Here is a 27,544-nt window from a genome sequence, read left to right on the forward strand (position 1 = left end):
TTCTATTTTAACAAATTTCATTTTCTTCCAAAGGGCAATGATGATGACTGCATGTGACCTGTCTGCTATAACCAAGCCCTGGGAGGTACAAAGCCAGGTAAGTCTGGTTGTTTTATTTCTGTCCCACTCTCAGGTACTGCCTAGGTCCCATGTAAAAGTCGATCTGGCAACCCTCAGAATCTTATTATTGCTATCAAATTATATGGCTATATATTTTATAAGTAATTATCGTTCATTACACCAGACTTGTCCTCTCAAACAATTGGTTTACAATTTAAAAAAAAGAAAAAATGATAACTTGAGAAATTATGACGATTAGAAATAAAATGTTCCCTGTTGAGTTTCAATTAATGAAGAAAGGCAAAAAGCTTTCAAGAGCTCACAAACACCAGTAAAACAATAGGTAATCTGATCAGGCCCTAGACCAAAGCAAACAGAGGGAACCTTGGAAAGAAAATGTTTTCTTGAAGGAATTCCTTATGACTGGACAGGCTGTAAAAAAAGTTTATATAAAATTATTCAGGGTTCAGGGGACATCTAGGTCAACTGGCATTACAAAGTTTATTAAGAAAATGTTCTGCATCCCACTTTGGTGAGTGGCATCTGGGGTCTTAAAAGCTAGTGAGCGGCCACCTAAGATGCATCAACTGGTCCCAGCCCACCTGGAACATAGGAGAATGAAGAACACCAAAGTCACAAGGAAAGTATTAGCCCAAGAGACAGAAAGGGCCACATAAACCAGAGACTGCAACAGCCTGAGACCAGAAGAACTAGATGATGCCCGACTACCACCAATGACCGTCCTGACAGGTAATACAACAGAGTCCCTGATGGAGCAGGAGAAAAGTGGTGTGCAGAACTCGAATTCTGGTAAACAGATCAGACTTAATAGTCTGACTTAGACTAGAGGAACCCCAGAAGACATGGCCCACAGACTGTTAACCCAGAACTAAAACCATTCCTGAAACCAATTCTTCAGACAAAGATTAGACTGGACTATAAGACATAAAATGATACTCGTGAAGAGTGTGCTTCTTAGTTCAAGTAGATACACAAGACTAAATGGGCAGCTCCTGTCTGGAGGCGAGATAAGAAGGGAGAAAGGGTCAGAGCTGGCTGAATGGACATGGGAAATCTGCGGTGGAAAGGAGGATGTGCTGACATATTATAGGGATAGCAACTAGGGTCACATAACAATGTATGTATAAATTTTTGTATGAGAAACTAATGAGCTATAAACTTTCACTTAAAGCACAATAAAAATAAATAAAATTATTCAGGGAATGTCTGAGTTTTTTAGTAGAAGTCAGCACTAGACAAGGATGAATCAGTGCTTTCTTCTATCGAGGTTGGTTTGCTCTGAAGATCTCTTCTTGAATGGGCTGTCAATTATTAGAAGACACTGTGAGTTCAAGTTTAAGGTGGTCTTCCACTGAAGTTCTTCCCCAATTTTGGAGAGTGGGAGTGGGGAGACACTAGTTTACCACTTGTTTTCCTACTAATTGGATGAAAGAAATGTCTCCTTTTCCCATAATAACTTCTAGGAAAAACTCTAAGCAAAGAGAGGCCAGGATCAGCTGGGTTCAACTATAAATGTGGATTGTGTTGTAATGATAGCGTAATTGGAACCCATCAAGCCCAAAACCAAGCACTTGCACTCCATCCACGACATGGCCTGCTGTTTCTCCTAGATTCTTCATCTGCGCAATCACCTAAGCCAGACTCTTGGCGTCTTGCTTGAGTCCATCTCCCCCATTTCAAAATCATTTCTCTCACTCCTGCTATTGTCTCAGTTTAGACTTTTCATCCTCTTTCATCAGAATGATAAGGCTCTGGTGGTAACCTCATCATTAACTCCCCACACCATCCTCTGGCCTGCTGCTGGGGTCGCTTATAGAGCTCACCCACTCCACTGCTTAAAAGCCTTCTAAAAACCCCCCATTGCCATAAGTTTTCAACTTTTTTTAAAAGAAGTTTATCTCCCCCCCACCAATAAAAATAACCCCCAAAAACTCAAAAACCACTTTATAAAAGAGAAAAAAAACCAAAGCTACTTTAGCTTAAATCTCTCTTGGCCTCCACCCTACTGGGCCCCTGGTGCACTTTGGAAGGACCCTAGGGCTCCAGGAATAAAACCACTAGCCTAGACAATCAAGTTCAAGCTTCCCAGCAAGGTTATGTGGCCCGTCACTATCTGTCCTTACCTCACTTTCTCAGGCTCATTTTCATCACTCTCTCCCATGTCAGTGCCTCACACTCTAAGCTCCTACTCCCATAAGCTCAGCACATTCAATTTCATCACTGTATATGCTCCCCCCTCCTTTCCTGCAAACTACTATTCATTCTTATTGATACAGCATAAATGCAGCCTCCCTCTGCTATGATGCTTGGCTTTACTCCCTCCTTGTTGATCTCTCTCCTCATTGATCTATAACACTTCATACCATCACTACTACAGCACTTACTGCAGTGTTTACATGATTGTCTTCACCAGATCGTGAGCATCTTAAAGAATGCTTTTTTCCTTAAAGAAATGTTATGTCTTATTCCTCTTGGCAAGCATGGCACATGCCAATAAAAGGCAGCCAGCAGGTGTTCAATGAACTTGACAGATTTTTTTAATAATATAAATTAACTCTGAATCTCCTCACACTGTAATCAAGCTATGCACTAATATGTGTGCGTGTGTGTGCACGTGTATCCACATGTTTTAGATCCTAAAAGATAAGCAGGACAAAGAGAACTTGGGAAGCATTACAGCATGAAGCATAATGTTTAATGGAATCGAACATCCTCCCATCTCCCCTTTTTATTGTTGAGAGGTGGTGGCAATAGCAATTAGGAGATAAGCACTCCCAAAATGAGTCTAGAACATTAAAGTAGGAAGAAAAGTTTCCTTTTCCCATTTCAATATAATCTGCAGATGATCTTTTTAAAATTTAGGAGTATATGGTACAAAAACACCTCTAGTATCAACAAGTATCAACTACAACTCTGTATCCTTAAGTATCACTCGTACTGATAAAATGCAAATTCTCTATTAATAAGTGGACTTTAATGAACCAAGCTTCTCTTATTTGCAGGTAGCACTTCTGGTTGCAAATGAATTTTGGGAACAAGGAGATCTGGAGAGAACAGTGCTACAGCAACAACCTATTGTAAAGACCTTGACACAAAAATGCATTACTTATTCAAAATTATCAGTGCAAATCAATTTATTTTGTTTATTGAATCTTAGAAATATTAAATGGATTTATTCTCTTTCTAGCCTATGATGGACAGAAACAAAAAAGATGAACTACCCAAACTGCAAGTTGGATTTATTGATTTTGTTTGTACTTTTGTATATAAGGTAAGAAAACAAAATTATTTGCTTGAAATACATAATCATTTGGAGAATTTTTCTTTTAAAGTGTAACAGAATCAGAAAGTCACCTATATGGAAAGACATTAGGGATGTCCTTATTTCTCTGAAGTAGTTTGAGGTTTTATCCTGATCTCTCATTCAGTGGTGGAATAAAAGGTGAGAGAACTTTGATATGAACATATTGAACAGACTTATGAAGGCAGGAAAGACAGGTGCTATCTTTCCTAAGCTTCAAAGCCACTGAGTTAAGCTCATCCTCACAGCTAAGAGGACTATAACAATTCCTTACAGCTCCTACTCTGCATATGAAAAGTACTTATAATCAAATGCATGGTTTAAGTGGTTTCTGAACTAAAATTTTTTCTAGGAGTTCTCACGGTTTCACAAAGAAATCACACCTATGCTGAATGGTCTTCAAAATAACAGAACAGAATGGAAAACACTAGCCGATGAGTATGATGAAAAGATGAAAGTAATAGAAGAGGAGGTGAAAAAGCAGAAAGAAGGAAACACAATAGAAAAAGGTTAGATGCAATCTGTTTATGCTCCTTGTAAGGTAGCCAGAAGTCAGGCTGAGCTTAACTGCACATGACAAAGGCCTGAGAAGTAACTGCAAACAGGAAATGGGCGTTACTGGACACAGAAGTTGACTAGGGGTTTTCCATTCCCCCCCCCCCAAACAAGATCTTATATAATTCCTGACAGCACTGGCTGTTTCAGAAGAAGAAGAGGTTGGGGGGACCACAAGGCTTCTTCATCCACTCTATAAGGTGGCCCCTGAGGCATCTCCACAGAACACTGGGTTTTTAGGAATAGTATGAAAAGCCACAGAATCAGTGAGATTAGGGTTTAGTAAGGAAAAATTTTGTCCCAATATTATGCATTAGCTGTGAAACTTTGGGCAACTTGCTTCACCTCTCTGAACTTAATATTCTTCTCTCTATAATGTTTTACAAGGTCTCCAATTACTTCCAGACTTAAGGAAGCCCTATATGTAAAGTAAAACTAGCAAAATACCCAAAATATTTTTACGCAGTGCTGTTTTTCCTGGCCTGAAATTCCTACTCCTAAAGTCACCTAAGGAGATGTGGTGATGAAATGGTTAAGTGTCTGGCTGCTAACCAGAAGGCTGGCAGTTCACACCCAGTGGCAGAAAGACCTTGTGATCTGCTTCCATAGATTACAGCCAAGAAAATCCTATGGGGTCATTCTACTCTGTTACATGGGTCACTACAAGTCAAAATCGCCTCAGCTGCAAAAAACCACCACAACAAAGTCATTCTATCAGGTTTAACACTGTCTTCAGAAAGCCTCTGTTAAAATGCTTAGTCATCAAATGACCCAAACGTCATCTTGAAAGTGGAATGACTTCATTATTTTGTCTCAAAGTTCACAACTCAAAAGGTTTTGTAAGGAATTCTTATCAGTGACTTTTTGGTTAGCAGCCCAGCACTTAACTACTGTCACCAGGATCCTTTTTAGTTCAAGTCAAAAAAAAAAAAAACGTTGCCTTCGAGTCGATTTTGACTCACAGCGACCCTATAGGACAGAGTAGAACTGCCCCATAGAGCAAGCTAGTAGATTCGAACTGCCGACCTTTTGGTTAAAAGCCGAGCTCTCAACCACTGCACCACCAGGGCTCCAATTTAGTTCAATTAAGCATATATAAATCTTTCAAAAATTTGTGTGACATATTTTAATAGAGGTGGAATTGGGTTCAAAATAACAACCAACATGGTCTTCCACAGCCTTCAAAGGTAAGTTTAAATCTAATAAAAAACATAACTGAAAAGATCAGTAGTCTAAAATGAAACCAGGAAAGATAAAAAAACAAAAACTGTGAGTCCTTTTAAAAAATATTACCATGTGGCAATACTTTTTGAATCAATATGTAAAATATGCTTCATGTTTAATATTTTTAAAAAATTTTAATTCTTTAAAAATATAGTCCAATACATGTCTACCCAGAATTTTAACTAATTCAAATCCTTCATTTTCCAAGTTTTCTTTATTCATTTTTAAGTATACAGATGAATAAGAATCGTGGAAACTTCCAGATTGTGTGGTTCAGTGTTTCCCTTGAGAAACTAGATGTTAACTAATTATTCATTAGAGTTTACCTTTTAAATGGAAAAATTCTGAATATGAATTCAAGTTTTTAAATGGTTAAACCCTTAGTACTTGCTATAGGCTAAAACTATAATTAGGCTATCAAGTTGACACTAGTATCATGAGAGTGTTAAAATAAAAACACTATCTATCTGTTGACTTCCGATAACATTGCTTTTCTCCTTTTCACTAGCTGCAGGAGATTCAGGAGGTGGTGGTGATGACAGGAAGTCCAAAACATGTCTAATGTTATAATATTATCCAACTGGTCTAAATTCCAAATATGTTTCTACTTCCAAACAAAAACAGAAAACACTCAAAAGAGCTTCAGCAAGTTTCATTCAGTAAACCGTCAAGTAACAAAGAGGATCTTCAGAAGTTACCCTACCCCTGCTACTATGAACAGAAAATATATTGCTAGCCTGACAACTCTGAGGATAAAATAAAGATCAACAAAAGTACAAAATAAGACAAAAATGGGTACATTTCTGGTGCCAATTTGTTTTTAATTAAAAACATGCAATTCTGAAACTAGTCACAAATTCTTCATAAAATATGCTGTTATTAATAATTGTGTGGTGCAAATGGTTAAGTGCTGGCCTGCTAACCGAAAGGTTGGCGGTTGGAACTCTCCCATCAGCTCTGCAAAAGACCTGGCGATCTACTTCCGTGAAGATTACAGCCAAGAAAATCCTATGGGGCAGTCCTACTCTGCCACATGGGGTTGCTATGAGTTGAAATCGACTCAACAGCACCTAACAACATATACATCAAACTCCTTTCTGAACTAAAAATCTCTCAACATGTCTTAACGTAAAGAATACAGAATGTAAATACAGTATACAAAACAAACAAAAAAGGATGACAAATGGTATTCCAACTGAAATGAATACTGTTTATTTCCTCTACTTTTTACTCTTGATAAAGAAGGGTAAAGACACACCCTTTTTGGCAGTTTATAAAAACTATGTCTTTGTTCTATTCCCCCAACTCAACCACCACCACCAAAGTCTGAAATCAATTATTTTGCTGTGTAACTATTTTTTTTTAATGTTCAGAACTAATATTCTCATTGAAAAAACTGTCAGTTTATAAGATGCTATCTGAATAATCCGAACGCAAGTTAAATCAGCTAATAAATATGCATTATTAAGAAGCAGTTGGAAGGACTTCAACAGAGGAAACTTTTTAAAAATGGTTAAGAGAACTATCTAAATACTGAATTGTCGAGAGAAACTAAGGACAATCAACTACTTCCACTACATGCTGCATGTCTGGATGTCAGAGAAATTTAAGATTTCTTCCTTTACTTATCTATAAGCATAGTCTAAATTAGAAAGCAGACCAAATAATTACGTCATATATTTTGCCATAGCTTTTCTTGTCAAAGGAGATCTAAGTTTTAATGAATCAAAATGATTCATTATGGATCCCAAAGGTTTTGTTACGTACAATATACTGTTCAGTTTTAAGCAGGCAAGAAATAAATCACATCTGTTATATTTTTACAAGTTAGGTACTAAGAATCATAAAATCGCTTCTCTCACATTAGAATGTAAGCTCTATGAGAGATTTTTCGTCTTTTATTCACAGCTCCATTCTGGCACCTAGAATAGTGCCTGGCCCATGGTAGGCACTCCGTAAATATGAATGAATGTTATTCTGAATAAACGTTATAAGAAACAGGCATAAATGAGGAGTGACTGTAAGTTAACAAGATAGCTTTAGGGAGAAAAAACCACTCAGTGTACACTGTTAAAGCTTTCACTCTGGTTAAGTGGGCGCACTCCCTTATTTCCACTGCTTAAAATAATTTTTAAGCTCCTCTCCTAGGATCTTTTGAAACCACATAAAAACTTTATTCCTTTAGCCTTATGCACTTTTGGACCAAAAAGTATCAGTCAGCTCAAGCAGCCTCCCCTCCTCATTCACGAGAAACGAACTGCGGGCAGAGACATGCCATCACTGAAGGTCTAACAAAATATGAACTTTGCTTAAGAGCAAGGTCATAAGAAAAGCTTAACTTTAAATGCCCCAGAGTTTACTGAACACCCCTGACTGCACTAAACTTTAGCAAAGTTTGAGATAGGCATGCTGGAAAATTAACTTTTAAACTAATCATCACAGACGCCTTTTCAAAGACTCCTTAAATATATCGCTCCCATTGTCATTGTATATGAATGGATTAAGTGTTGTGATTAAACATAATGGCCTAACTTGGTACCATAAACCATACTTATAATACTAAATATATGAATCCACTTTAAAAAGGTCTTTAGATATTCTTCCTAGTCATGCATTTAATTTTTCAGGAACTTTATTTTCCGACTACCATTAATATATATATATTTTATCATAAAAATGTCTTAACTAAATATATTACTAATATCACAATTTTGCAGCTGGACATTTCTTTTTATTTATTTTTTGAGAAGTATCTAGGAGACAATCTAAAAAATTTTTTTATTGTGGTACAATATACGTTAACAAAAAATCAGACATTTTTAAATTCCATTAATTACATTCACCATGTTGTACAGCCACTATCACTATCCAGTTTCAAAAGTTGTTTTTTTTTAACCCTAGACAGAAACTTACTACCCCTTAAGCTGCTGGACATTTCTAACATGTTTTTCTAAAAAATTAAGGTGCCTTTTCACTCACGATAGATTGTAAGAGGAAAAATAATTTCTTTAAAGAAATGAGAGGATGTTCAAAGTTTAATAATAAACCAACAATGATGTACTGTTTTCTGGTAGAAGTTGAGAAATGGTTACATAATTTGTTATTCTTCTCGATAATTCCTTTATAGTAATGTCCAGTACAGTGCCTCACACATAATGGACACCTGATAAATATTTGTTGAATTAATGAATAACAACTATTCAATAAAAGAAAAATCTCTGACACTAACCATTTTAAAATAAGATACTAAATTACTTATTTTTCACTTTAATGGCAATCATTCCATTTTACAACAGTATATCTTCAATAAAATAACTGGGAATGCTATGATTATTTTCTAAATACTGTCTTATTCACCAAGCCACGTGTCTTCTCCACTACCTAGCCATCTACCTCCTCTTTATAAAAATGGGTCTTTACTTTTTTTTTTTATGAATAAATCTTATCGAAAATTTGATGAAAGCTATGGGCATTTTCCTCAAAAAATACATATATACACAAAATAGTACACAGAGATTTTAAGAGTGCTTGTATCTCCTGAAATATGCCCAAGGTACCTTGGAGGTACCAAGTTAAGAAGTTACATATTTTGTAATATATCCCTGTATATAAGTAAATCCATATTTGCAGAACTACATCTGAAAGAAACTCCATGCACACAGTGTTATTTGATTAAATTATCTAATTAATTTCTGCATAATCTCTGTTGGGGAGTCAAATTTTATGAACAAATCCATTATTTTAGACTACTGGGACCCCATCTGGTCCCTGTGGTATTAATTTACTTCACAGTAAATTACCCACAGACTGGAAAGTCAAATTTAATTATAACAAATTCCCTTAAGTGGTAAAGGTGAGAAGGCACCAAGAGAAAGGCAAGCAGAAAAAAAGGCAGCCAGAAAAGGTGGTAATGGAGAAAGAAAGTGCTTAAAAGAGGGGTTGCCAATGTATCAAAGAGAGAAACAAAGACTTTAAAGACATAATCTACTTTACAATTTTTGTAGAACCCCCAATAATTCTAGTAATTTAAACTAATTGAGGTAAGGGAAAATAAATACGAATCTATTTTAAAAACCTAAAAAATACAGGAACAATGGAATCACTGTTCAGATTATTAGCTTCATCCTCTAAAAGCTACAGATGAAACGATAAGCAAACGAAAAGATATATAAGGATGGGAAAAGTGCTCTTCATATACCGCTTCATTCTCACCTCTCATTTCTTTTCAACGCTGGTTCTTCTTCATGCTGTTTTATTTGGGTGGGCAATTTGGGAGTCTAGGTAACTAAGGGGAAGTCTGAACCAACTGCTTCTATCTCCTCTTTCCACAAATGGTACAGAATCAGAAATTTCTAGAAGAGATTTATTGTTAAATGATCATAAACTATAAAAGTAAGTTCTGTATAAGCCTATTTTTAAAGAGAATTAGCCAGATCAATAATTCTGTTATTATAAGCCATTCCCACTGATGCATCATACAGACAATGCTCCCATGATGAAAAAGCCTTACTGTTTTTTTCATCATACAATTTAAATGTCTGGAAGAACCAAGAAGATTAATGATTGTTAAGAATATACTCCCTAGAAAGACTCTAAGAAAATATTTTGTGAATCTGATTCTCTGAACTTTAGAGCAGGGAAAGAGGATGGCTAAAAATAGGTGATTTGTGGTTTTAGAGTGGAGAAAAAATTTCTGCTATCTCAAAATCTCTCTCCAATTCTTGCTTCTCCTCAGAGATCCCCATTGTTAAGGAGAAGCCAAACAGAACTGTACCACTGTATTTCCACTTTTTCCTACAAAGAGCCACATTTAAGATTGAGGTATTGTAATGGAAAAACTGTATTCTCCTGGGGATTCTCCCCACCAGGAATTCGTATATTCTACTTTTGAGAATACGTCACATAGTTTTCTTAATGAGGGAATTCATATGAAGTTAAAAGAAATGGGGGGAGGGGGGAATGCATAAAATTTTCTCCTTTCCACATATTTCCATAGAATTTAAAGATACATTCTATATTTCTTAACAATATTTGGCAAATAATCCGCTATTGAAGAAAACAGTACTTTGAAAATTACGTATTGGTTTTTTAAGTGACTTGGTGTTCTCAGGTGGCTTCATGGATGGTGCCACACTACACTATACAGTAATCTGTCTCTAACAGAACCAACAAACTTCCAAAGCATCTGACATCCTGTGAGTAGCTGGATGTTTATTTCCAAAGACAAACCATTCAACCCGGAACTTGCAGATAAAACTTCATAAAGAGTTTCAAAGCATATTTTCCATTAAGGAATGTAGGCTTCTCTCTCATGTCTCACAAAAACAAATCTTGAAAATACTCATCAAATTCTTCTTCCCTATTTAAAAAAAAGTACACATCGTGATTAAAATCAATAATTAGAGTAAAAAAAAAATCTCTAGGTGACACATTGTATGAGATTAATAAAAATAAATAAAATGTTTTAATTCAATATATTGGCCGATTCCTCTATATATCAACATACTTCCATGCTTCAGCTATCAAATAATGCTGAGCTTCTAGATTAATCAGAACTATACCCACATTAACTAAAATTAAAATACATTTTTATATGTTGACATGTCTCCCCGATTTATTACTTAGGATTTTACTTTGAAGTATTTTTTGAGATGTTATTGCTTCCATTTACTATTGTGGTTGATATTATACCTTCTCTGTTCATTCTCATTTCAAACTAGAACCTGATCAAGAAATGGAGGAAAAATAAACTATTTTTAAGGGAAAATACAAGTCTCACTCCTAGGAAAAGTGTAGGCAAACTCTGTAGGCTGTAGTTTTCTATTATTCTGAGAATAGCAAATATATTATGTTATTTATAACAGTAGAAATTTTATCTAGAACGAAGACTACAACTCTGAAAGGAGATGTTGTTAGATTATAATGCATCAAAATAGAATGAAAATTGTAAGGTACTAAATAAATATTAAGGAGCCTGAGTGGTGCAAAAGTTAAGTACTCAGCTGCCAACTAAAAAGGCTGGCAGTTCAAACCAATCCAGTGGCTCTGCAGGAGAAAGACCTGGTGATTTGCTCCCACAAAAGATTACAGCCTAGAAAACCCTATGAGGCAGTTCTACTATGTCACATGGGGTCGCTATGAGTAGAAATCGACCCAATGGCACCTAGCAGTATAAATAAATGTCAATACTAGAAGCCAGAGTGGTACAATGAAAACAGCATGGGCTTTCAAGTCAGAGAGTTTTTTTTTTAAGTTCTAACACTGCCCTTATTAGCTCTGTGAGCAAGCTACTTAACTTCTCTGGGCTCAGTTTACTTATCTGTAAAGTAAATTAAATTCCCTCATAGAGTTGTTGCATAGATTAAATGAATGCACAATTCCTTTTCTTTCTTCTGGGAACAGGGGATCAAGCTGGACAATCAAGTTAGGTAGTCTACCAGTCTTTTTAGAAAATGTTCTTCTAAGTCAGATGTTCACAGTGAGATTTCATCTTTTGGTTTCAAATAATCGTGAATGCATAAAGTCACCACGAACATGTTCAAACTCGAAAAAAAGTTAAATAAAGCTGATTCAAGTACTATCTGTAATTTGACATTCCCTGTGCTACTGTCCCTTTTCACTACCATGACAGCAAAGTGAAGTAGGACTTTAAAAACTGTAGTAAGAACTTAAATATATGAAACTGGTTGACTCTCAGTGTGGAATGAGATGTTTAGTACTTGATCAATGTCAAGTCTTTATAAGGTCACAAAGAGTTTTGGATTATGAAAGGCTTCTGAGGACTCACTCATACATCTTTATTGCCTAAAAAGGAGAGCTGGCTTTTAAAACCTATTCTGTCATTTTCAGCTATAAATTTCCTTTAAGAGGAAGCTACACTGTTGAGAGGTTATTTTATTTTTTTATTGTACTTTAGATGAAGGTTTACAGAAAAAAGTTTATCATTGAACAGTATACATATTGTTTTATAACAATGGTTAACAACCCCACGACATGTCAACACTGTCCCTTCTCAACCTTGGGTTCCCTATTACCAGCTTTCCTGTACCCTCTTGCCTTCTAGTCCTTGTCCCTAGACTGTTGTGCCCCATTAGTCTTGTTTTGTCTTATGGGGCTGTCTAATCTTTGGCTGAAGGGTGAACCTCTGGAGTGGCTTCATTACTGAGCTAAAATGTTCTCTGGGGGGAGAGATCAGTTAATTTTAACAATAATTTCTTATTTACACCAATAGATTTTTTTTTTTATTATCTGATCTATAATGACCATACACTTGGGAATTCTTCATTTGGCTGAACAAAAAATGTTAAGGGCACAGAAAAATTTTACCTCAGAGGCACAGATAAAGTAATCTTGTTGGGGGGAAAAAAAAAAAAATCTCTTTCCGACACACATGAATTCTATTACAATGAGACCACATCATACAGTTAGCAAGCTGTTTTACAATCAGCTGAAATTAATGATTTATGATTGATTCAACGGTCTCTTTCTATTATGAACCAACATACCTAGGGAATAACAGAATGAGACTAAGATTTATTGAACCCTTCCTATAGTATAGGTATTGTACCAGTTGCTTTATATTCTTTATTTCATTTAATCTTCAATAACTCTATGTGGCAGCTATTATATTATTTTCTTTTAATAAAGGTCAAGTCGTGAATGTCCCAGTATATGACAAGAGCAGATAATATTCCAGCCCATACCCAGACAGCATTTTCTCATCCAATTCCATAGCAGAGAACAACGAGTTATCTGTCTTTTGGGGGATAAGGTGGTGTTGGCAAGTAAATTCCTAACCTCAAACTCACTGCCGTCAGGTTAATTCCGACTCATAGTGACCCCATAGCGTTTCCAAGGCTGTAAATTCCTACGGAAGCAGACTGTCACATCTTTCTCCTGTTGAGCCGTTGGTGGTTTTGAACCACCAACCTTTTGGTTAGCAGTCTATCACTTTAACCACTGCGCCACCAGGGCTCCTTAGTAAACTTCTATACCTGTATAACTTCAAACCCCTGTATGGGTTTATGATAATCAGAATGTCATGGAATAGGGTGCTTTGGAAACTAGTCAACAGCCCTTCCCTGAAGGAGTCTTACCAAGGACCAGAGGGGTCATCTGTTAAGGCAAGCTGTTGAAAGACTTATTTACCAAGATGAAGCTGGATAAACTGGCTGTTTACAGCCACAAACAATGGCTGGGAATAACCTCTAATCTTACCAGGCCAGGTGGTCCCTGGTATTAAATAAATATTTACGATGCTGAAGTTTTTCATTAACTGCTATCAAGAACAGCTGTGGTCAGAGCTTCCTAAATTGATTTACAGGGTATGCATTATCCATTAATATCAGGACTTACTGTGACTTTTCGTCTGTTTCTGGGAGTGGGCCCTTCCAAAGTTCAGATTCTGAAGCACCTTCTTCTTCATCAGAGTTTCCTATTCATTTTTAAGAGATTTTTAAAAATGTGAGTACTATATTTAAAACACATTTTGAACTACCCACCATGGCAACTAAAGTAACTTTGAAAATAACTGCAGTTTAGCTTCAATTTTTATGGTTCTCTGAAAATTTAATTCACTCTCCGAGATGCAAAAAATTCTTTTTAAAACTAAATAAATAAATAAGCTAAGTGATACCAAAGTATCTCAGCAAAAAGGCCAAAGATTTAAAGTCTCACGGGAAACTCCTCAAGTTAGACTGAGTTAAAGTAGCAATTCTAATATTAATTCTTGTAAGGGATTATCTCTTGGGAGGGAGTTATTGCTTTGATTTAGTATTCCTCTTTTTATTTGTCATACAAAAGACACGCAGTTTAAGATTTCTGTAGAAAGCATAGTTACAATAGGATTAAGTCCTCAAGAACCAAACTAGAATGTAAGACGAGCTAAAACATAAAAAGAAATTTGTCAAATATTTTTTAAAATTAATGCAGATTACACTGATTAGGAGAAGCTGTTTCAGTAAATAAACAGGCATTCTCACACACTGTTGGTAGCAGAAATTCTGTAAACCTGTTTCTTGAAAACAAAAAAATCTGGTAATATATATCAGTTTAAAATGCACATAGCTTTTGACAAATCAATGCTGCTTTTAAGAACTTACTTAGAATAAATAACTACTTTAGATATATGTACAAAGATGTTTACTTCATAATAACAACAACAAAAGGACACCACCTAAATCCCCACCTATGAGGGATTAAATCAAACCCAATGCTGTCGAGTTGATTCTTACTCATAGTGATCCTGTAGGACAGAGTAGAACTGACCCACAGGGTTTCCAAGGAGTGGCTGGTGGATTCAAACTGCCAACCTTTTGGTTAGCAGCCAAGCTCTTAACCACCTGAGCCTCCACGGCTCCTATTAGGGATTAGAGATTGGTTAAATAAATACTACACAGCTGTTTAAAAAAAAAAAAAACAAAATCTTAGCCTATCTATATATGCATTGCCATGGCAGGATATCCATGACATATCAGAATTTTTAGAAGTTACAGAAAGTATACGTAATATGATCCATATTATGTTAAAAATGTGTGTGTATATATGTACATATACATGTCTTAAATTGGAATACACATACATACATATAAATTTATATATGTATCATAAATTTGTAAGGACAAACGAACTTAACAGTGATTATATTACCTGTGGGCCTGGAACATATTTATTTTCTATCTTAAACATTTCCAAATTGTTGAATTTAAACAATGAGTATGAACTATCTTTAAAATTAGTAAAAACAATGAAGATACTTCCATTTTGAAAATATAACAAAATAGATATGTTTCATGTGGATCATCCTATAATAGTCAATCAAAAATTATAAAATACTGAAAAATGTATTATGAGGCAATAAAATCATTTTCCATAAAGTAACTGCATTAGCAAATAATTCCTCTCCAGTAATGACCATTAGGCTAAAAAGAAACTGACACAGATTTGGTCTTCAATACAAGATGTACCTTAGTTAATAAACACAACACAAAAATAAAACATCATTGATTTGCCACAGTGGTTCTAGCCTTTCATCTGTTGGACTTTGATCCTTGAGTCAACATCAGTGTCTGAACTTTGGTCCTACCTGAATAATCTATTCTGGCACAAATTCTAACAAAAATGGCAACAAAAGGAAAAAAAAAAAAAAAAGCTGCATTTCTAATGACCTACATACAGTGACAATAAAATTATAAAGTCTTGGGAACAAGAGTCCTACTCAGTAACAGCCAGCACTGGAATTGCCAGTGTCCCAAATTGAATATATGAATAGAAAAAGTCCTCTACTCTTATTATTATGAAAACTAACATAAAGAAAGTATAGAAACACTAAATAGGCTTAATAAAGCTATTACTATGGTGTTACCTTGTTAATGGTGTCAGAGAACAAAAACTACAAGGCCTTTGAAAGCCAGCAAAGATGAGAAGACCCTGATGCTAATTTCAAAGGGACTTAAACCACCTGTTCTCTTGTTCCTTCCCAAATGCCACCTTTCCTATACCAGTTTTCTGATACCAGACTATCCAGTTTTACTAAAAAACATTTAGAATAACATTACAAAATAACCCTCTTTGAAAGACCACACACTGAAAAAGTGGCCAAATATTCTTAGAAAACCAAGTCCACACGGTTTTAGACTAAATAACCTTTCACGTCCCTTACAACTCTATGAATCTATAAAACCCTGCTTCCCTGAAGGTGACAGTAACTATGAATCATTCCTGATAATCACTACAACCTGCCAGAGGTGGAAAGGGTGTTGCTGAGGAAATAACAGTTGGAATAATGGGCAATACAAATGATATTCTTGCATCAGTGTCAAATGTAAGCAGTAATTATTGGCAAGTGTGGATCAGAATTTAAGTCACTGACACTCTGAGTTGGAAGGGGAACTGGGAGGTCATTTAATCCAACCCTTACCCAATGAATGAATCTCTTATTGCAACAGCCCCACAAACAAGTGGCTGTCCAATATATGCTTGAACACCTTACTACTTCCTAGGACAGCTCATTCCTCTTTTCAGACTGTTCTAATTGACAAGTTTTTCCTTAAATTAAGGCAAAATTCATTCTCTTTTATCCATAGACTCTAGTTCTGCCAACCAAAAACAAGTTTACTATGTAGCAGTCTTGAAAATACCTAGTTTTCACGTCTACCTTCCCCTTCCCCTCCATTTCTTCATTCTTGTTTCTCCAAGCTAAACATCCACAGTTCTTCCAACACTCTTCTGTTACAGAGTTTCTCGTTCTTTTAACCCGGGCTTCGAACCTGTGTCGGTTTGACCCCCTGCTGAGAATTTGTATTTCCATCCCAGATATACTGAATCAGAATCTACACTTTAACAAGATCCTCAGGTGAGGATTTAACCCTCAGGTGATCTTGTTAAAGTGTAGATTCTGATTCAGTGTATCTGCAGTGAAAAGACAACTTCTCAACAAGGGGTCAAACCAGACAGAACAAATTCAAAGCCCTGCTTTCAATACCTTGGTTGTTCTCAACCTGCTTTAGGTTTTCAATGTTCCTTTTAAACTGTGATGTCTAAAACAGAGTACAATTTTCCCTAACTTGGCCTACAGAAGAAATGGCCAAATTCTCCAATTATCACAATAAAAACAAACGGACACATCAGACTTTTATAGACTTAACTTTTGATCAGATCAATTCTAGAGCATAAACAGAATCTATTTAATTTCTAGTATTTTTCTTTTTCCTGATATAACAATAATAGTAGCTACAGATTATGTGTCAGGCACATGCTTTACACATATGCTATTTCATTTAAAAATGTGAGTATTATATTAAAAACACATTTTGAATTACCCACCACTGCAATTAATTAATAATCCCACAAAGTAAGCATCTTTATATCCAAATTACAGGCAGATCAAATCATTTAAGGTGAATTTGTATAATTTATCTGCCAAAACTAGGGTATAAAGAGTGAACTTAACATATGATTCTTTGATAACAAGTTATTAAAAGGCACAGAGTTTGGAGGTACAGCCTGTGTTTAACCCCAGCTCTGCCATTAACTATTTAATCTTAGGCCAAAAAAGAACCTGTCGCTGCCGAATAGATTCTAACTCATATAGACCCTATACCTTATGCAGTTCAACTAAATTCTCTGGGTCCTGGTTTTATCATCTGCAAAATGGGGGTATTACATGCCTATTATTAAGATAAAATGAGGTAAACACAACTAAAGCACTTGTCATTGTGGCTGACAGAATAGGCAATAAATGCAAGTTAAAATTATTTCTCCCCATAGAAAGGGAGTTTTCCTTCATGGATTTGGTTTTAATAATCCATATGTTAAACGGGCTAAAAAGGTAACTGAATGTTATCCAAATGGAAATGATAAGACAGAAATAGCAAAATTTGAGGTCAGAAATTACCAACGCCACATAAGACAGATCACTGGCCACTTGAGAAGATATCTGGCTTTGACATACCGTTAACGGTATACATGGCTCTTACTTGCTATGATAAATAGCGTTCTGGTTGCCAAACAGATAGCAGGTCACTTTGTGGTGAATTATTTGCTTCTTTAAGAGCCAAACTAAGCTACAGGTTCTTCAGATTGGGTACAATCTTCTCCCCTCTCCTACTACTTTAAGTGTGACCTACTGAGGAGAGGTAAAGGAGGAGACTTAGGGCTCTGTCTGGGAGATGGGGGAGAATTCAGAGGGCTGGGGTGGGGGAAGAGTGAGAGGGAGAAGGAAAACAGAGGGAATGAAACCATGCATATAAATGAGTCAAGAACTTTCCCCAAAAGATTTTTTAATAACGAAAAAATTGGAATTGGAAAGGGGGAGTGTTTTTTTCCACATTAAATACAAGCATTATTTCCACATAGGCCTTCATATCTCTAAATGTTAAGTCCCACATTTTTCACTGCAATGTATTGTTGGAAATGGCCAAAAACTAAAATTAACTTTTCCATTTTAGTATCTATATACTTTTGTTTAGGTCTTTATATCTACTATTTCAGCCCAGATAGCATCTGTCCATCAGTCTCATGCCAATGTTCTAGAAGCATCACTATACCTAATTTAGGAGAAGGAGCTACTGATAAAAGATTCAGGTGGGGAGAAAGGAAGTATCAGTGCGTTTGGACACTTCAAATATGCTGAAAACAAAATCAGGGCAAAACAATTTATAAAGAATACGCTGTATTTCTAAACTAGAGGAATACCTCCCACTGATATCTCCCTCTTCATTAACTTTTTAAGCAGTAAATATCTAAATATTTATATTTTTCTCAGTGCAAATTTCTCACTATTGAACACTTAAAATTTCTCCTTAAGAATTATACTAAAATACTAATGATATTTATATTTGAGCTGTAGGACTTTTGAATAACTGTTAATTTTTTTCCCTGAATTTACCACAGTAAATATATATAACCTTAATATCAGAAAGAAAAAAATAATAATAATACTTAAGCCTATAATCTTCCAAGTAAGCCTAGAGGTCTCCAATTTCTAAATGTCTATGAAATAAATCCAGGTATTATAAAATAAATTAGAAATGCTATTGAACTATACTGTTAGGCCTTCAGCTTGTTGCACGGTCTCTAAGAAATTCAATATCGTATTTCTGTTGAAATTTAGTTATATCTGTTTGTTATATTACAAATGGGATGCCCCCTCCCACCTTTTATGAACCCATAGGAAATTATGCTCTCAAAACTCTGCAAGGAAAAAGCTGTACATACTCCAGATTCTTTTTATTATCTGATTGGTACAATTTATCACGCTACTGGCAGTCTTCCTCTTTGCCTTGGTTGTTAGGAAGAACAGTGACAAACTCGTGATCTACTTCTGCAATTATGCAGGACCGTATGGTACACATTTGTCTGTAAGAATTTTACTTCTATTGGTAAAATTGTCTTTTTATTATACCTTGTTTTTCATTATTCTGATATCTTTACCTTTAAAAAAACTTATTATATATATTTTTGTAAGTCACTGTAAATACTTTTTGATACGTTACAGGAAAAAAAGTAATAAAACATGCAGCAAAGATTCAAAGAAACCCAAACTGTTTTTATCCACTCTGGTACAAACTATAGAACTTATTAAAAAACTAACCACCAGCAACCACTTGCCAATATTTTCCTTTTCACATACAAACCATACACTTCATCTGATCAGTAAGAATCATTAAATGAAAGAGATCACTTAGACTGGTACAATAAAAGCAACATTCCTTAAATCTTAATCCCCTCCCAATTCCTCTTCCATTCCAACCTCACCCCTGTCTCTCTTAATATTCCTTAATATAAAATTGAAATGCATTTCCATTGTATTACTGAAATCTTTTTTTTCCTGCTCTCTATGCTTAAAATTAGAAACTTTTAAATGTTCTTAATTAGGGAATAAATCATACACTTTGTCTTTTTTCTATGATTTTTCTCACCTTATACAAAAACAAATATTAATGCACATCAGAGAAAGATACTATTCACGGAAAAGCCAAATTATGAATAACTAGAATCTACATATTTTTATTAAAGAAATACTTAATACTCACTATTTATAGAATCTTCTGACTTCTTGGAGGACGAACGTCCTAAAAAGGAAACAGCACTATTTTATTAAGAATCTTGCTGTCGTGTAACAGCTGTAGCTATAGTTTTTCTCCAACATTGTTTGCTTATACTTTTATAGATAAGCACTGATTTTTCTGTCATGTTTCTTAGTCTTATCTCCCCAGTCCAATTAAAATGTTAGGCTCCTTTGGGCAGGAATCATATCTTACACTCTCTCTCATATGGACTGGAATACCTAGTGCACAGCTTAAAAAATACTAAGCACCTGTAAAAATTCTTAGGTTGCTAAAAAAAAAAAAAAAAAAAAAACAACTCATAGATTAGCTGCAATATAAGCAATACTTTCTTTTGTCTATGGAGATATTCAACATTTGAAAGTAGCTGACAAATAAGTACTACTTATTTTCACAACACTCCAAGGTCATATTATACAGGTGAGAATTAGCTCTTGGTAACTGGATAACCACGTATACAATTATGTTATAAAAATAACAATTTTCAGGTCTATAATGGTTATTATTGAGGGAAACAAAAAGAAAAGTACTGAAGATCTACTAATTAAAAAAAAAAAAAGTATACCTAGACAGAGCCTCCTGCAATAAGACCTCACAGGAAAAATTTCTGAAGGCTGTTAAAGCATAAAAAAGGACAGGTAACAGACACAGAGTCACGATTTCTCCAACCTTCTTGGACAGGAAGTCTCATAAGCCAAAGCTGTTGCATGAAAAGCCCCTTTAAGGCCTGACTAAGAGGGTGTGGGAGTCCCTGGGTGGTACAAACCATTATCAACTTAGCTGCTAGGCTGCTAAGTAAAAGGTTGGAGGTTTGAGTCCACCCAGAGGCACCCTAGAAGGCCTGAAGATCCACTTCCGAAAAATCAGCCATTGAAAACCCTATGGTGCACAATTCTACTCTGACATACGTAGGATGGCCACGAGTCGGAATCAACTTGACAGCAGCTAGTTCTTATTTTTTTAAGACAGAGTGAGAACTACAGAGAAAAGACCTCAATGATAGCTAAGGCCTGAACTGCAGCAATTGATTTTTGTTGTTTTTTCACTCTTAATTATCTCCTAGTCATCACAGAGCAAATAAAATAGCTAAGCTTCAGGTGGCAACAGAAGAAAACTTATTTTTCCCTGCTATCCTCTAATATGGGGAACATAACTGTTTCCAAATATCCAAAGGTCAATAGGTAAAAATGAGGTTAGGCTTACTTTGAGAAGCCTATCATGTATCCTTTCAATCATGATTCCAGAGCTGATCTCTGACAGTCCTTTCAACTCTGAGAAATTGTGGTTGAATTCACTGATTCACTAACTTATCTAACATTAACTGAATTCCTCCTATGTGGAGCAAGCACTGTACTAGGGATTGGAGATACGAGGGTTATACAAGTCACATAGTCTCTTCCCTCAGAGAAAATAAGTTATTCCAAGGGTGATACGTCTTTCTAAAGGAGAAGGTACAAGATGCTGTTAAAATGTGTATTAGGGACCTAAGTTTCTCTGGAGTGAGACAAAAGGTACCAGGGAAGACATTCCCAAGAAACTGATGTAAGCTAAAACCTGAAGGATGAGGTACCCTTTGGGGAAGGGGTGGTGGTGAAAGGGATAAGATTTTGAACTTTCTGCCAAGACAATCTACTTAAGTATCTTGTTCTGCCCTTACATGCCAAAGCAAACTGGTCCTCAAAGTCAACTTACTGATCTTTCTTACTTTTCTCTCTATCCATTCATTTAGCCATTTAGTCATCCATTTGTCCATCCATTTATCTGTTAATTTATTTGACATTCTTTTAATGATAGTAAACTGAACAAAAGTTCTAGGTAAGAGCCCTGAGGAACTCCAACATCTAAGGGTCAGACTGAGGCAAAACTGCAGTCAAAAGAGGCTGAGGAAAGGCCAGAGAAATAGGAGGAAAACAAGAAAGCAGGGTACTTTGAGGAGAAATGGCCAACAGTTCAAATGCTGCTGCGATATTAAGCACTTACTAATTACTCCTCAAATCTGAGCCAAATTAAGGTAGTCTGGCAAGAGAAAAGGGGCTCTGGCGGTGCAGTGGTTAAGCATTCAGTTGCTAACCGAAAGGTCAGCAGTTGGAACCCACCAGCTGCTCTGTGGGAGAAAGATGTATCAGCCTGCTTCTGAAAAGATTTATAGCCTTGGAGATGCTACAGGGCAGCTCTGCTCTGTCCTATAGAGTCGCTATGAGTTGGAATCGACTCGACAGCAATGGGTTTGGTTTGGTTTGGTTTTTGGCAAGACAGAAATCACATCAAGATCAACTTAGTTCCAGAGGATCCCAGATAAGGAAATTAGGGTTCCACACTGTTTTCCTAGAAGTGTGATAAAAATTGTTATTTTTGTTTTATACCATAGAAACTGAATAAAAGAATTACCTCCTGGACTCTGTTCTCAAAAGTGCTCTGAGTAGAGAATAAATGAAATCACATGCATACATATGGATACTCTGAACAGCCCAATACCACCCCTGATCCTGAATATCCAGCTACTTACTCCTCCGTCTTGAAGGTACTGAGTACAATTTTACAAGGAAGACATTAGTTCTTCTTTAATTTGGAATGTGCCGTTGATTAACACATAATAATAGTACGATATGAACATAATATTATATAATGCAATAATTAATGAAAAATTTCAAGATATGATACTTTATTTTACTAAACACATAAATATGGACAAAATTTTAAAAATCAAATGAGATTATCACATTTATTAATTAAAATTTATTTTAGAGTTGAGAAATGGTTCAAATAGAAACTAAAATGCATTCTGTTTCAAATACCTTTCTCAATAAACAACAGAAACAATATCTTACTCTCATGATCTGTCATTTTTCCAAGCTAAAACTTGGTGATACTATATGCTGGAATACACAAGGACTGACTACATAAGGAATGTGTCATGACGTGCAAGAAGAAGAAAAATGCATATAAGAATACAACATATCTAATTATCTTCATAGCTGGAGCAAGGGAGCCCTCTCTTGTCCAAGTATTACATTAACCCTGGCCTGAATCTAATTCAATCTCACATTCTCTACCTATTTTAAGTCTGACTGGTTTATTGTTTATTCCCAATAAGCTATAGCCAATTTGGTTCTACTTATATTATGGACTAAAAAAGCAACTAAAAGTAACCTTCACCATAGCTAACTATGTGCCAGGTACTATGCAAAGTGCTTACATGCACTTATCTTATTTCAGCCTTTGAACAATCCTGAGGTAGAACTATTATCCTGACTATTTTAAACATGAAAAAAACGAGGCTTAGTGAGCATAAGGACTGCTGACGAAGAGGTAAGTGGTTGACTAATGGATTTAAATTGACAATATACTAAGCATACGTGCATAGCATCATGTTAGGTTCTGAGGACACAGACATATATCAATCCCATTTCAAGAAGTTCATAAGCTAGTATGAAAGTCATATTGATCATTATAACCAAAATCACAGCATTATAATTATTCATTTATAGATTATGTATTGTTCAAAGTACCTTTCACATTGTTATTTGATTCTCCTAAATGAGCTTGAGGAGTGTGGCGGCCCTTACATACATGAGGAAAGTAAAACTCAGGAAGTTCAGTGACTTGCCCAAGGCCACAAGTCTGTAAGTGACAAAGCCACCTGTCAAAAATTTATCAAAGCCAACTTTGTCTTACAGCTCCTGTTGTTGTTGTTGTTAGTTGCTGGAGAGTAAATTCCGACTCATGGCAACCCCATGTGTGCAGAGTAGAACTGCTCCATAGGGTGTTCGTGGCTGTGATCTCTCGGAAGCAGATCGCCAGGCCTATCTTGTTCCAAGGCTTCTCTGGTTCCAACCATCAACCTTTTGGCTAGTAGCACTTAACCGCTTGTGCCACCCAGGGGCTCCATACAATTCCAGTAAGCCACTGTAAATTCATATCTAAATTTTCAACCAGTTTCAACTACTCTAAAACAAAATTTTAAATACACCAATTACATTCTACATTGGAGACGTATGTCAGATTACACTTAATGTTCATAAATGTGAGTAGATATTATATCTTCTATTTACCTTTGTCCTTTTTTTTGGAGGTTTCTTTTTCAGAAGATAATCTGGATTTTTTATGGGATGACTCTTCACAATCTTTTTTGGTTTTATCCTTTCTGTTTTTTAACTTGACTTCTTTTTTCCTTTATGTAAACAATATAAAATAAATTTTTGAACTGACTTTTACAAACAATAAAAACCAATGAGAAAAAAAGAAAATCAGTAAAAGTACCTGTTTTAAAATGTAATTTATATAATAAGAAACCCGTAAAGGGGTCTACAAATATTTTAGGTTAACATATTAATTAAGATAATTCTTGTAGGATAATGAAGCCTGAACATGCTGAGATAAAGAATTATTTTTTATAAGTTCTGTATACAACCTAAAATATAGTTTTACTCATGTCCTTTTTATATTGTCATGTAGTCATTCAACAGAAAATTATAAAAACCAATCTCATTTCCCTCCACAAAATTCACATCGACCTATACTTTGAAAAAGCACACAAAACGTGAAGAAGCTGCTGTAACAGCTCTAAACCACCAGTAAATAGAAAATTCTTCTCTTAGAAGAAATGTAGTGAAAGTATAAGGAATGAGGGTAGAAGGGGATTGTTAACTCGTATGTCTACTTTAGACCATTTATCCTCTTAGTATTATAGCTTTATCACATCTGGGCCAGGTTTTCAAAGTTGTCAGTACCATGGTGGACAAGTAATTCTTTTTAATTGGTTAAGAAAAGAAATAGTAACTAGGAAAAGGCGATAATGCTGAAATTGGGACTGCGAAGGATGATAAAGATACAAACAAGAGGATTACTTTCAAGAAACTTGTTTATCAGACCTTCCAAATTAAGGGGGCACAGTGGTTAAGAGCTATGGTGAACTACGGCTGCTAACCAAACGGCTGGCAGTCTGAATCCACCAGCTGCTACGTGGAAACCTTATGGGGCAGTTCTACTCTGCCCTGTAGGGTCGCTATGAGCTGGAAATGACTTGATGGCAATAGGTTTTTTTTTTTTTTTGGTTAGTGACAGATGCTACAATACTATTGAAGGTAGTAACCACTTTTTGCCTCTTCCATAAGAATCATTTCAATTTTGAAATAAAGGTAAAAAAAAATCAGATTTCTTTAAGTGTCACTGCTAGAGAGGAGAAATAATGGTTTAGGTTATTCAAATAATCTAAAATATCCTGCTAATTTTAAGAATTAAATATTATTAATATTTAAAACCTAGGCTACTAAAGTAAATTTATAATAAAGCTGCTTGTAAAAATTAGTACGCTTATATATACATTTTATAAAATCACAGAATCTCACTATCAGACTTTCAACTGTTATTCAGGACATGTAACCTGACCACCACAACAACACAACCATGACAGGTTACAAAGACTTTATCTAAACATTTTCAATGCTGGGTAATCCACTAATTTTTATTTACATACTTTCATTTAATCCTCACAATAATTTCAGAATCCTCATTTTTACAGATGTTAAAATTCAGTCTTACAAAGTTAAGGAGTTTGCCCAAGAAGTCTAGTAAGTAGAGTAGCTGAGAGTAATACCCAGGTCTGTACAATTTCAAAATTCCATGATCTTATCATCTTATATTGCACACTGCAGGACAATGGTACCCCCTCACACTCAATAGGGCAGATATATTCAAGCTCATTCACTAGGAGCCTGATTTTAACATTTGGAATGAATGTCAAAAAACAAAAAAAACCCAAACCCGTTGCCATCTAGTAGATTCCAATTCATATGTCTAATTCTTTGGAAGAATGATAAACTCCAATTGAAGTATTGTTTAAATGAGACAGAAGAACTACTTTATGAAGATCTGCTTTACAACATAGTTTCTATCTTCATGTCTGAACATTGGCTCCAAACCCTGCATAGGCCTTCACATTTAAAACTGCCTGACTAGCATAGGGCATGGTGAACTTCCTGTTCCCTAGTTTATGCACTCATACAGTAATGTCTGCTATTCTCTATAACCAACAATTCAACATCAACCACCTAAGGCTACATTTAGACACTCAGAGTAAGTAAATGACTACGACCAAGACTACTACACATTAAGAATGATATTTTAAAAGACAATATTACCTGTGGTGAAAATTTAATTTACAGGAACATTCTTGGCATAACCCTTCAAAAAAAAAGAAGACGGCACTGAGTTGCTGAATTTGAATAACTACACTGCTACTCTTAATATAATAAATTCTCCTTTTCCTTACATTCGTTTACTATAAGAGAGGAAGCAAATAATCTGAAGAAAACAATCTGATCTCTCCACCTCAAAAATACATTTACATATATTATAAAAATATTAGAATCCTTGAGGAACTGAAATGATTCAAAACATTACATTAGAAAAGTGGGCTGTCAATTTATGCTAAAAACAAACTGTGTTCCATAGCTAGTATTAACTTGTGCTTCACATCAAAAGTATCTAACAATAATAATGTGGGAAGAGTCATTTCCTCTGCAGTACTCTATAAACCTTCAAATGGAAAAGAGCTTTTCAAATAGTCTCACAATTAATGGCCTTTTCTTGTGCCTTAATCTCAGTTCACATTTTCCTTGTGAGCATTTCCAGGAGGAACTCAGAAATCAGTCTGTATTGGTGAGCAGTAAGTTGCGTGTGGGGAAATTCTTGACTTCTAGCTAGAGTAGGCAGAAAACTCTGAGGGCACATACACTTAGGACCCAAGTCCATCCATCATTAACATGATGTGGCGGGAGGAGCAGAGGACTATCTAAGTCAATACTAGCTAAAAATGAAAAGAAAAAAAAAAGGAATGACAGATTCTAAAATATTCATATTAAGGGAAACTGCTGTATTCTGGGGCTTATCCCTAAGTTTCTGAGACTGATAATAAGAACAATTATGCCCTCCTAAAATTTTTTATGGACACTGTTAAAAAGAGTGCATTTACTTATTATCCATACCACAACAATATGGCTAAGTCATCGATCAATCTGAGATTTTACATGGCTTTTTGATACTTTGCATCTTAACCATGTAATCTGATGACATTCTTAGGTTAATGGGAAGAGATATTTGCTCTACAAATCAACAGTTTACACTTGGCATTAGAATTGTTTCACCTAAATGTCACCATAATGCTAAGAATATAAAAATTTTACACTGAAAAATTTTTGAGACTTTGAGAAGCTCTGAAGAAAAGAGCAACTTCCAGGAAGATACCCTAGAATTCTGAAATAAATTTTAAATAGTCTGTATATTTTTAATTCTAAATGGTAAGTTAAACTTTGGACATATTAATCATATCCTACCTAACATCAACTTACTTAATTTAACAAGTGCATTTCTCTTTTCACCATGCTCAATATAACCAAAATTAACTTCCCAACTCTTTAAGCCTTCTTTTACATCACAACATTTATTTCCACAGAAAAACTGACCTGCAAAAAAGGAAGGAATATTAGCTATGATAGTCGGTGACAATATTTATCTGTATAATCTGGAATTGTCTTTAAATTTTACTCTCAAAATACACAAATTCTTAACTTTATAAAGTCAGCAGTGAAAAACAGTACTGACCACAATAATTACAGGACGCTCAACAAAAGTGTATATGAGTATTAAATCGAAGAGCTGAAGTGTTTAAAAATAAAATCAGTCACAGCAATTCTTGTTTGATAGATTGCTCATTTATATTTAGAGACAGAGTTTTAGTGATTCCCTGTGAGGGAATCTTCACTTTGAAAGATGTGAGTACTAAACAGTGTACTCACTAACACACTGAAAGAATAAA

The 27,544-nt window shown here is 35.3% G+C and overlaps 2 protein-coding genes across 6 annotated transcripts in view; one reads left to right on the plus strand and one right to left on the minus strand.

Moving 5' to 3' along the window:
- PDE6C (phosphodiesterase 6C) overlaps positions 1 to 6,007 on the plus strand; it is a 60,972-nt gene extending 54,965 nt beyond the window's left edge. Inside the window, exons 18-22 of the mRNA XM_004369946.1 lie at positions 34 to 97; positions 3,084 to 3,158; positions 3,269 to 3,352; positions 3,735 to 3,891; positions 5,670 to 6,007. Of these exons, the coding sequence (XP_004370003.1) occupies positions 34 to 97; positions 3,084 to 3,158; positions 3,269 to 3,352; positions 3,735 to 3,891; positions 5,670 to 5,731 (442 nt within the window). The 3' untranslated portion in view covers positions 5,732 to 6,007. The remainder of the gene's footprint in view (positions 1 to 33; positions 98 to 3,083; positions 3,159 to 3,268; positions 3,353 to 3,734; positions 3,892 to 5,669) is intronic.
- Positions 6,008 to 7,251: 1,244 nt separating this feature from the next.
- The window catches only part of LOC101344438 (protein FRA10AC1), a 40,449-nt gene continuing 20,156 nt past the window's right edge, over positions 7,252 to 27,544 (minus strand). For 3 of the 5 annotated variants that reach the window (XM_023740118.1, XM_023740114.1, XM_023740120.1), the window contains 6 exons: positions 27,078 to 27,191; positions 25,869 to 25,911; positions 23,781 to 23,899; positions 19,696 to 19,734; positions 13,517 to 13,595; positions 7,252 to 10,520 (listed from right to left, as the gene is read on the minus strand). In XM_023740118.1, coding sequence (XP_023595886.1) covers positions 10,478 to 10,520; positions 13,517 to 13,595; positions 19,696 to 19,734; positions 23,781 to 23,899; positions 25,869 to 25,911; positions 27,078 to 27,191 — 437 coding nt within the window. In that variant the 3' untranslated portion in view covers positions 7,252 to 10,477. The remainder of the gene's footprint in view (positions 10,521 to 13,516; positions 13,596 to 19,695; positions 19,735 to 23,780; positions 23,900 to 25,868; positions 25,912 to 27,077; positions 27,192 to 27,544) is intronic. The other 2 variants (XM_004369947.2, XM_023740126.1) reach the window with 2 other exon arrangements.

This window comes from Trichechus manatus, unplaced genomic scaffold, assembly GCF_000243295.1.
Source record: "Trichechus manatus latirostris isolate Lorelei unplaced genomic scaffold, TriManLat1.0 scaffold00007, whole genome shotgun sequence".
Taxonomy (NCBI): Eukaryota; Metazoa; Chordata; class Mammalia; order Sirenia; family Trichechidae; genus Trichechus; species Trichechus manatus.